Raw genomic sequence first — 10,495 nt, 5'->3', positions numbered from 1 at the left:
CCTGCGGCGGGCGGCGGGACGGGGCGCGGGGCGGCGCTGAGTGCGGGGCGGGGCGGGTGAGAGCGGGAGGAAGGCGCGAAGGAGCGCGGCGGCGGCTTTGTGCGCGCGGCGGGGGGAGGGGAGCGGCGTGCATGTGGGCTCCGCACCGCCCCGCCCCGCACCGCCCGCGGCCTGAGGGGAGCGGCGGCGCCCGGAGCTCCGCGCGAGGCGGAACAAAGGCCGCGCCCCTCCGCGGGGCGGCGCCGCCACCAGCAGCACCATGTCCGGCGTGAGGAGAACCCTCGCTGAGAAGGACCCCGACTACGAGGAGATCGCGGTGGCGCCGCCCAGCAAACGGCACCGCGCCGCCGAGCAGTCAGGTGCGGGGCGGGGAGCGGGGCTGCGGGCACAGGGCTGCGGCACCAGGGCTGCCTCGCGGAGGGCACAGGGCTCCCTCGGCGCGCCCTGCGTACGCACGCACGCGTGTGTGGGGCTGCGCGGCTGTATCCTAATCGCGCACTTCTGGTTTCTCTCTCTTTCGGGTCCCCCCGGGCTGCGCTGCTCGCTGCAGGCACCTGAGGCCGTGCCGGGTTTGGGTTTCTCTTTTCTAGGCTTTTTTCCTCGCTGGGGCATCGCTGACCCCTGCGGCAGGCACGTGCCGCTCCGCCGGGCGGGGCCTCGGCCTGAAGCTCTGCGGGAGGACGGGCGGAGCCGGGCGGAGCGGCGCGGGGAGGAGAGCCGAGGGCGGCCCGGCGGTGCCTGGAGGGCCGTAAGGAAGGAGGGGACGGAGTCATCAACGGGGTCTGTGGTGGTTGACAGGACGAGGGGAAACGGCTTCAGCCTAAAGGAGGGGAGATTTAGATTGGATGTGGTTTTTTACGAATGGGTGGTGAGGCGCTGCACGGGTTGCCCAGAGATGTGGTGGGTGCCCCATCCCTGCAGACGCCCGAAGCCAGGCTGGCCGGGGCTCTGAGCGCTGTGGATGTCGCTGTGCGTCGCGGGGGAGTTGGACAAAACGACCGTTATAGGCCCCTTCCAACTCCAACAGTTCCAAGACTGAGTTCAGAACAAGCCCTGAGCGTTGCTGCCTCCTGTTCTGCTCAGAGGCAGCCTGGATGTGACAGGGATGTGGCTGTTCCTGGCCTGCCTGCGGTGCGTGGCTGTGCTGCCAGCAGGTCAGATGGCCATCCCCAGAGACCCCTCTGGCAGCAGCACTGCTCTTCCAGACCTTGCCTGGGCCAACAGGCTTGGGTGTCTTGAGTCCCTCTGGTTCAGCAGGAGGGGCTGCACCAGGCTGCCAGCAGCGGGCTTTCCTGCATGGCCCATAAGAGGTGTGTGGTCACTCGCCTCGTGCCAGTGCTAACTCAGTAAGTAAGTGTGTGTTATTGCTGCTGCGCGATGTGGTGTAAACTTCCTGGGTATGAACTGTACAGCACTCCCAGGCACACAGCTGAATGGGACCTGCATGTGGTGACAATACACTGGGCTTTTCCTTTTGCTGCTCACAGCTTTAGTGAGACAAAAGTAAACGAGCCAGTCCTGTTCGGGGCAACCTGCCTTCCACATAGGCCAGCTCGTAGAGATGCATATGCTTCCTATGAATTACATTTTCTACATGAATTACAAATTACATTTACATAATGCTGTTTTACAGAGAGAGTTGTGAGGCGCTGGAACAGCTGCCCAGATAGGTTGTGGTTGCCCTGTCCCCAGAGGTGTTCAAGGCCAGGTTGGATGGAGTCCTGGGCAGCCTGGTCTAGTATTATTAAATGGGGAGGTTGGTGGCTCTACATGTGGCAGGGGGTTTGGAGATTCATGATCCTTGAGGTCTCTTCCAACCTGGGCCATTCTGTGATTTTGGCACTGAAGCTATCAGTCCAGTTTTTGCTTGGAGACAATTTATTTGTGTGTTTTTTGTTGTTTTTTTTCCAAGTGAGGCCTCCGAAATAAAACAATTTCCTTCTTTCTTTTCCATGTGTGGCCTCATGCAGCTCGAGATATTGCTGTGCAGAAGATTGAGACGATTATAAAAGAACAGTTTGCCGTGGAAATGAAGAATAAAGAACACGAAATTGAAGTTATAGATCAGGTACAAAGGATTTGTCTTACAAAGTAGTTACAACACGCTGGGCTTTTGGAGGTCGTGCAGGCACTCCACATTGTGTGTTCTCTCTTCTTTCTGCAGCGCCTGATTGAAGCAAGGCGGATGATGGACAAGCTGCGTGCCTGCATTGTGGCCAACTACTACGCATCTGCTGGGCTTCTGAAACCTGGAGAGGTAAAAACCACGTGGGGAGCAAAAAGACTTTGGGCAGTATTTGCAAAGACTGATGTGTGGTCTGCTGGTTATGCAACCGATGTTGGATTTTAAGGTGCAGTTCATGTTCCACTACTTCAGAAAACTGCAGCTGGGATGTCAGTGGGAGGGGCGAGCAGTGTTCCTGCTGCCCCCAGGTACTTGGCCAGCACGTTTCCCTAATGGCCAAGGTGTCTGCTTCCTGAAACGCTTCCTGTGCTTTGTGGGTTGTGGCAGGAGAGCACTGCCCTCCTGTGCCTCGCAGCTCATCCTTGCTCATCACCCTGCAGGGATCTGCAAGCTTTCTCATCTCACCAAAGGAGAGTGGAAGTTGATGTATTTGGAACTTGTCAGGGGGAAAAAAAAACAAATAAATTCTGGAGTCATGAGCAGAGCCATGAAAGCATCCTCCCTGTTCCCAGGCAACCGTTCTGGTAACGGTGTGGTTAACAGCCTGAAAGCAGCAGTAAGACAGCAGTGAACCAAGGAGCTATCATAAAAAGATACAGCTGCATTAAGAAATGCAGCAACAAAATTCCTCCTGGTTAACCAACCCTCTGGTTAAAGGCTGTAGCACCTCTCCTATGAAGACAGGCTGAAGGAGCTGGGCTTGTTCAGCCTGCAAAAGAGAAGGCTGTGGGGAGGTCTCATTTCGGCCTTCCAGTATTTAAAGGCAGTTTATAAACATGAAGGAAATCAGCTTTTTATGCAGGTAGGTACAGATGGGACAGTGGGGAGTGGTTTTAAACCAAAGCAGGGGAGATTTAGATTAGATATCAGGGAGAAATTCTTTACTGAGAGTGGCCAGGCATCGGCACAGGCTGCCCAGAGAGGCCGTGGCTGCCCCATCTGTGGAGGTGATGAAGGCCAGGCTGAATGGGGCCCTGGCAATGTGATCTGGTGCTTCATCTAGCAACTGGCAGCCTGCCTGTGGCAGGGGGCTGGGAGTTGATGATCCTTGGGGTCCCTTCCAAACCAAGCCATCCTGTGGTTCTAAGCACTGTGTCCTGAATGCCTGGTGTTGTGGCTGATGTGAGTTGCGCTGCCAGTTTACTATTTATTTCAATTACCATTGTTTCAATCAGGGTGTTACCTGTTTTCCGGTGAAAACCTGCTCTGATATTGAAAACTGTACATGTCTGCTGAAAACTCAGGTTTCGCTTGAGTGCCTTGAAAATTTCTCTACCAAACAAAGGCTCTGAGCTGAGTTAGTGGCAGCCCTGGGCAGCTCAGGCATCCCTCCTCTGCCTTTGATTTTTTATGGGTGGCTGAAGAATTTGATTTAGGTTCTGCTCTTTTGAAGTACTTGTATCCAGTGTTGTCAAATGTCAGCAGGACATTTAGGTTCTGCCCGCTGTTCCTTGCTTTGCCATGCAGGGTGTTTGTCTCTTTCCTTACTGAGTTTCAGACTTTCCTTAAAAAAAGAAGAAAAAAAAAAAAAGTTCTATCATGTAGAGTGTTCATAAAGCTTGCTAGTGTGACCTTGTTGCGTTTCTTCTCCGTAGTTGTTATGTGCTCCTGCCTCGTGTAACTGTGTGATTGATTGCATTTTAATTTATTTCTAAAACTCCTTGTTTACATCCAAGCTAAATCAGTTCTCTATTTTTAACTTGTTACTAGCATCTTTTTGTGTGGTTTTTAATGTGGCTTTCACTTCTTTTTGATTCTGTTGGCCGTGAAAGGTTATTTCTGCCCTTGGGAATCTTTGCAATTTAACTCTGTGTGGTTGCTACGTAAATACTTTGCAGATCACCTTCTTGCCAGCTCCCAGTTTCTCATCTGTTTTCCTAAATACGAGCAGTTCCTCAGCCCAGTGCAGCTGGGGTGTATGGTTCATTATGGTTACGGTGGTTGGGTTTTTACTATAGATCAGTGAACGAGGCATTGGTCAGTTCACTGGATGAAGCAAGAGCAGAGTGGGTTGCTTACTGATTAATTTTGCACGTGCCTGGAAAACTGATAGGATTTCTGTTCTACACCTTCCAAAGCCCAGGTTCTGGTTTCAGAACTGCTAAGTTCTGAAGTTGTCTAAGTTCTGCTTGCTCATGCCCGGTGCCTGATGGGCAGCTGGGAGGATGGCTCCCTGATGAACACCAAAGCCCTGGGTGCAGGCAGTCCTGCTCAGAGCTGGTGTCTGTCTGCATGCCACCTCCCATCAAGATGGCAGAAGTTGCAAGGAGAGCTACCAGTACATCCAATGTGACAGGCTTTGGCTTCGTGGGCTGGGTCTGCCTGCTGCTGGCAAAAGGGCTATCCCTGCTCACATTGGATCTGCATCAAGTGGAGGTGACAGGGGAGCAGGGCTGGCCACTGTGAGCGCAGGGGGAGTTGTGCAGCTGCGTGGAGCAGGGCTGTTGGTGCCACAGAGGAGGGAAGCTGTTAGGTCCTGGGCACACTGCAGGTGTTCAGGTGGCTGCAGCCCTCCTTGCTGCCACCAAGTGCATTTCTGGGAGCAGAAGGTCTGCAGGAACAGATTCAATCTGGGATCATGTTTCTGAAGAGCTGCTGTAAGCTTTTCTCTTCAGTTACACACTTTTTTTCCTGTGAGGCAGGTGATGAGGTTATTGCTGATTATGTGTACGTTGACTTTTTGCTTTTTAGCTTAGCCTTGTTTGATTCGGGCTGCAGGGAAGTAATGACTGGTTGTGCCTGGCCTCTGTTGCAGGGGACCAGGTCATGTGATGCCACCATTCTTAATCACCCTTCCATCAAGAAGTTTCTGGAGTCACCCTCTCGCTCATCATCCCCTGCTCACCAGGGCTCGGACGCGCCGTCAGCCAACCACTCTGAGAGCGACTCTCTCTCGCAGCACAACGACTTCTTCCTGGACAAGGACAGTGGCAGCCTGGACGCGGATGAGCGGCTGGCAAACAGCCTGGACCAGAGGCAGAGCAGAAGTGCTGGCCGGGTAAAGTAAAGCAGTGGTGGTCATGTTGCTGTAGGGCCGTCTAGACTTGATGCTGCCTCCGGAAGCTGCTCGTGTTTTTACCTGCCTTGCTGAATGTTTCTTACCCCTTCCAACTGCTTGCTCCCACTTCAGCTTGCCCTTGCTGTAAAGCTCACCCAAGTGCATGTGTCTGGGCTAGCCTTACACAGCAGGAAGGTTGAATGGGCAGCAGGTCAGCATTGGTGTTGGCGCTGCTTCCTGCTGCAGCCCTGGGGCAGGAGGTGTTGTGCAGCTCAAGCCAAGGGCTTTATGCAGGTGGAAGTCAGACTGGGAGGGGCAGAGCCCACAGAAAAGAGCAAGACATGTCATTTCCTGCAGTGTTCTTAAGAATCTGGTGTGGCTGCATGCAGTGGTGCTGTTGCCTGTCCTGAAGGGACAGAGTGGCTGTATCCCCAGAGACTGGGTTGAGACTGCTCAGTGCTGTGTAGGGAAAGCACACTGTCACAAATGGGCTAGCGTTTCTGCAACTGAACATCTTGCAATAATGTGGCAGAAAAAGAATTGACTCTGCATCCAGTGAGCAGCATGTGACACCTTGCAAGCAGAGCAGCAGCCAGCTGAAGCCCTTCTTAGGGTTCATAGCAGAAAGTGGATACACTCTATGTGGACCCAACTGCATCGTGAGCTTCCAGACCAGCGTAGGTTGTTTCTGCACCAAAGGGGGCTTTGGTGAAATAGCTGTGTTGTGTGGGTGTAGCTTGGCACTGCATCTTGATGGATGCAGTGCAGAGGTGGCAAACGGGTGATGAGGAGCAGAAGCCATGTTAAGCTTCCATCCTGCTCTTGCTCCAATCTGGGGCATTGCCAATGTGATGAGGTAAGGTCATCCCTCTCAAATCCTCTGTTTCCCATGTCACGCCTGTAGGACAGGTGCTCAGGGCAGGATAGGGCAGCAGTCCTTGGTCTTTAGAAGCTGCTTTATCTGGCAGGCACAGGAAAACCTCTCCTTTTCATGCTGGCAGCTGCGCAGCCCGGGTGGTCATGGCATCGCGTCAGGCAGTTCCAAGTACTGTGTGAGAGCTGAGATTGTGCTGCAAGGTTGCTGAAGCTAGTTTCATGATGCCCAGGTGTTGGGGTGGATCTGTAAGCTCTTGTGGGTATCAGTGATGTATTAAAGCTGGTTCTGTGTTTATTTATGTGGAGCTGATTCTTTTCCCAAACTCGTCCTTGATTCTTCACTGCGTAGCGATGCTGAAGGCCCTCAAGGCAGCAGAAGCTGGGAATTGGAAAGGTTCAGGTTTTCAGCAGCTGCCTGTGGAAGACTGACTTGATTTCTGATGAGAGACAGAAATGATGATGCCTTGGCAATGCTTGATTTCCTTTGATTTTTCATTCAGTGCAGAGGTGTTGCTTTGAAACCCAGACTGGAGTCATAGTTCAGATCCGTGGCACTTTGCGTAACTTGCACCACACTAAGCCATGCAGCATCCACATTGCTGGGCACAGTGTCCTCGTTGTGTGCTGAATTGCTTACGTGTGCCCGGAGAGCAGTGTAAGTGCAATGACTCATTGTTGGCCTCTCATCTACAAAATTTAACCAAATCTTACTTTCCTAGTGCCAAACAGAATAATGTTTAAGAGGAACACGTGTTTGCCTTATTCTTTTCTTCTACCCCCAGGACAGTTTGGGTGTTTCTAGCTCCCAAAAACCAGGACAACGAAATGCTGGGCTGTCAAACGATGAGACGTCACGGCTCTACGTGAAGAAAACAATTGTGGTGGGCAACGTCTCCAAGTTAGTATCCAGAGGCCTTGTGGTGGCCTTCGGTTCAGGATCAAGCAGAATAACAGGTTAAAAGTAGGAGACAGATTGGGCTGTGGCAGTGTTTGTGTTGCCCTGGAATGACCGTACCCAAGGTTGCCCTCCCTGAGCTGTTTGGCTGGGGTGATTTTTAGGAAGCTGAAGGCAGGTCAGGGTTTTAACTCTCTGTCCTTGCACTGCTGATCAGTCTCCAGTTGTACAGCAATTAGCAAATGTTGGCTGATGAGACTTACTGTTAGGATTGTGTCTTGAAAAATCTGCCTAATCCTGGGACTGGAATCAAGTATGAATCAGATGCTTAATAGCAATATTTTAATATTTATGATAGCAGAGTTGCTGATGTTCTGGACTGGTTTCACTTCTTGATACCTCACAAAAGGGATTTGATGGTGTTACAGTATTAAAATTAAGCTTTCCTAATTAAGAAGCGCAATTTTAAACAGATGAACTTCATATGACAGTTGTGCACTAGAATCAAGGGGAAATATTGAAAGTATGGAGTAAATTGAGGAGTTTCTCTTTTTTTTTTTTTTTCTCTGCAGAATCTGAACGGTTATAGAATATAGAATAAGAAGCAGAGGTGTACAGGGGCAAGGAACACACAGGCATTTTACCTTCCCTGATTTTTTTTTTGCCTGATCTTTGCCAAAGTACTTCTGTCCATTTGAGATTTTTGTCTTGTGTTTGTTTGCTTTGCCAGGTACATTCCCCCTGACAAGAGAGAAGAAAACGATCAGTCGACCCATAAATGGATGGTGTACGTTCGAGGCTCTCGGAGAGAACCCAGCATAAATCACTTTGTCAAGAAAGTTTGGTTCTTCCTGCATCCCAGTTACAAACCCAATGACCTGGTAGAAGTAAGGTAATAGAGAGTTCTTTCTGTTGTTACTCTGTCTCCGTGTTTGCCAGGCTTACATTTCCATGTTTCTTGAGTCGAACTTGCCCTTCTTATCCTGATTTTTCTCTTGCATATCTTACTTGGACCTCCAGCTTGTCTTGATTTGCTCTTAGCATAACAGTAAAAATAAATCAGTTTTTGCCTAAAATATCCTAACCACTTGTTGGATTTCCCTAGTGCCAAAAGCATTTGTCAGTTTCATCACACATTCTCCCTGTGAGGTGATGTATCTGTATGCATTGGGCTGTCTGCTGTGCAGGTGGTGCTTGTCAAAGAGGAGTTCTCTGCCTGCCTCCCAGCACAGCGTGGGAGAGAAAGAGAAGTCTCAGGAAGCTGTCTGACCAATAGCTGTTGTGCCAAACATGCATAGATCATTAAGTTTTGTCCTTTTCCCAAGTATTTCTCTTCCATACTGAGATCCGTGACGTTGACTTCATGCTTTGAGGAACCAATATCCCATCAGTATAAAGGTATTGGTGCTGCAGAAACAGGGCAGCTTCTCTGTCCTTTCCCAAGCTATAATCAGAATTGTGATCTGTTGAGATCAGTGAGCTCAGTTCTGCGTCCACTAATGTAGGAAAATGCCCTGTCTGTTCTTCATTCTTGTTGCTTTGGGCAAGACAGTGGGAGAATACCTTCAAACTGCTTTGTGTTATGGTGAAGAAATTATTCTCCGGAGGATGGTCAGCTGCTTGTCTGGAAGAAAATGAGCAGACTGATAGCATGGCTACAGGATGGCAGCTTGATGCTGGCAGAATAGGGAGCTGCCTTTCAGTCAGCTTCAAAGACGTAGCTGAGCTGAGAAGAGTCAGAAAGGCTCAGTAATGATTCTGAAGAGGCGATGCTGAGCAGCATGAAAACAATCTCCGTTGTATTTCTGGTATAATGCACTAAATGACTCTTGGCTGCTATCTTTTTGTGCCTTTCTCAGTTCCCAGTATCTAATGTCAGTACAGTTTCTCTTCTATTTTAGTCTACTCTAGTGGATTGATTTCTTCTTGTCACATAGTCCCACTCATTTCAGTGAACATTCATGTTCTGGACTAAAAATAGCATTTAAACCTCTTGTTTCATTGCAGAGATGCATTTGAATTTACAAAATTTACAAATATATATATTTTTAAAAATCATGGTGGTTTCCCTCTTTTCAGATTGGAGAATGACCCTGGTGGAGCTAGCTTTTCCTTGCAATCCACGTATTGTTTCGTTGGCTTTAGATCTCTTTCCTGCCAGATAGGGAACAGCAAGAAGAGATTGCAAAATGTTGCACTGAAAACTCAGCTTGCAGCAGTGTCTTAGGAGCTGACTTAGATGGTTTTGTTTGTTTCTGAAATTAATATTATTTACTTGTCATTACACAGGGTTTTTTTCATGTTTGTGTTCAATATTCTCTCATCCACCCATTACAGCATCTTCTCTGTCCTGTTATTCAAAGTAGGTTTTCAGCTGTCCACAGACATGACATTTTGTGGTTGGATTGCATTCTCTGTGGCAAACAGCAGGCCTGAAGATAGCTTTAGCTGTCAATTAGCCAAGCAGTCCTTGGCTTTCTGAGGAAGAGGCTTTTGGAGACTGAACCCTCTGTGCATGCATCATGTGAATCATTGTTTGCAGGGAACCTCCATTCCACCTGACCAGGAGAGGCTGGGGAGAATTCCCTGTGAGAGTCCAGATACACTTCAAGGATAGCCAGAACAAGAGGATTGATATCATACACAATTTGAAGGTATTTGACCTGAATGCTTCAGAGAAAGGCAATGAGTGAGCTCCTGTATAATCTAGAGTGTGCCTGTGTGCTTGTTCATGCTTCTGCCTCTCTCGGGTTTGTCCTACTGCTCTTTTGCATATGAATGATTGTACTGGAGAATCAGAAGAGGTCCAGGAAAGCCTCTCATGTGCCTGTATTAGAGGCCATGCTATAGCCAAGAATCCCAGCTTTGCAAACAGACATTTACCTCTTGGTTTCCTCCAATATGAGGTTTTTAGCATACTCTCATTGGCTTTAGCCTGACAGGTCATTGCAGGGTCATCTATCCTTGGTAAAGTGACTGCTGTGTCCTTTCTGTTCCTTCTGCACTTGCGTGTATCAGCCACAGATTCTGCCTTTTGGTAGAGAAGGCAGGGAGGGGCAGGGATTCCTGTCCATTCCTTGTCTCCAGTCATTCACCTGTCCTGTGACATACAGTAGGATGTGGAGTCTGCAGCAGTCCTGGAAAACTAGGCCATGCTTTTGTTTTACTTGTAATTAGCAGTGCCTGGCATTAGAGGCATTAAGTCCTGAGCTTGTTTATTTTGACGTGAGCCGCATGATTAGTTTCATTTAAACCCTACTTACTTGCAATAATGAATTTTCTGCTGCTGTAAATTCCTTGTTCCAGCCACGTGTTTGGGTTTCTTTTCTTATTATTTACTCATATTTAGGTGCTTCTCAAATTGCTACCCTTAGGTTAAACGGGCTGTCTCCCAACAAATGCCATTTCCCTCAGCTTTTCTGCTCCCTCCTGTGTCAGTGCAGCCCTGGGTTGTGGTTGGCTGCTTTGTAGAAGAGGGTCCTTAGCAGCACATGCATTTCTGACTCCGTGGTTTAAAAAAATAACATATTTCCGCTCAACC

The 10,495-nt window shown here is 49.3% G+C and overlaps 2 protein-coding genes across 9 annotated transcripts in view; one reads left to right on the top strand and one right to left on the bottom strand.

Moving 5' to 3' along the window:
• Positions 1-10,495, bottom strand: part of PLEKHB2 (pleckstrin homology domain containing B2) — a 418,604-nt gene that overhangs the window by 367,196 nt on the left and 40,913 nt on the right. The window lies entirely within an intron of this gene.
• The window catches only part of YEATS2 (YEATS domain containing 2), a 43,426-nt gene continuing 33,052 nt past the window's right edge, over positions 122-10,495 (top strand). For 5 of the 6 annotated variants that reach the window (XM_052685571.1, XM_052685568.1, XM_052685570.1 and 2 more), the window contains exons 1-7: positions 122-359; positions 1,971-2,068; positions 2,165-2,257; positions 4,941-5,183; positions 6,842-6,957; positions 7,685-7,846; positions 9,497-9,608. In XM_052685571.1, coding sequence (XP_052541531.1) covers positions 260-359; positions 1,971-2,068; positions 2,165-2,257; positions 4,941-5,183; positions 6,842-6,957; positions 7,685-7,846; positions 9,497-9,608 — 924 coding nt within the window. In that variant the 5' untranslated portion in view covers positions 122-259. Of the gene's footprint in view, positions 360-1,970; positions 2,069-2,164; positions 2,258-4,940; positions 5,184-6,612; positions 6,715-6,841; positions 6,958-7,684; positions 7,847-9,496; positions 9,609-10,495 lie in introns of those variants that run through there. The other variant, XM_052685572.1, reaches the window with a different exon arrangement.

This window comes from Tympanuchus pallidicinctus, unplaced genomic scaffold (assembly GCF_026119805.1).
Source record: "Tympanuchus pallidicinctus isolate F22 unplaced genomic scaffold, pur_lepc_1.0 scaffold22, whole genome shotgun sequence".
Lineage (NCBI taxonomy): Eukaryota > Metazoa > Chordata > Aves > Galliformes > Phasianidae > Tympanuchus > Tympanuchus pallidicinctus.
This window is presented reverse-complemented; position numbering and strand designations above follow the sequence as displayed.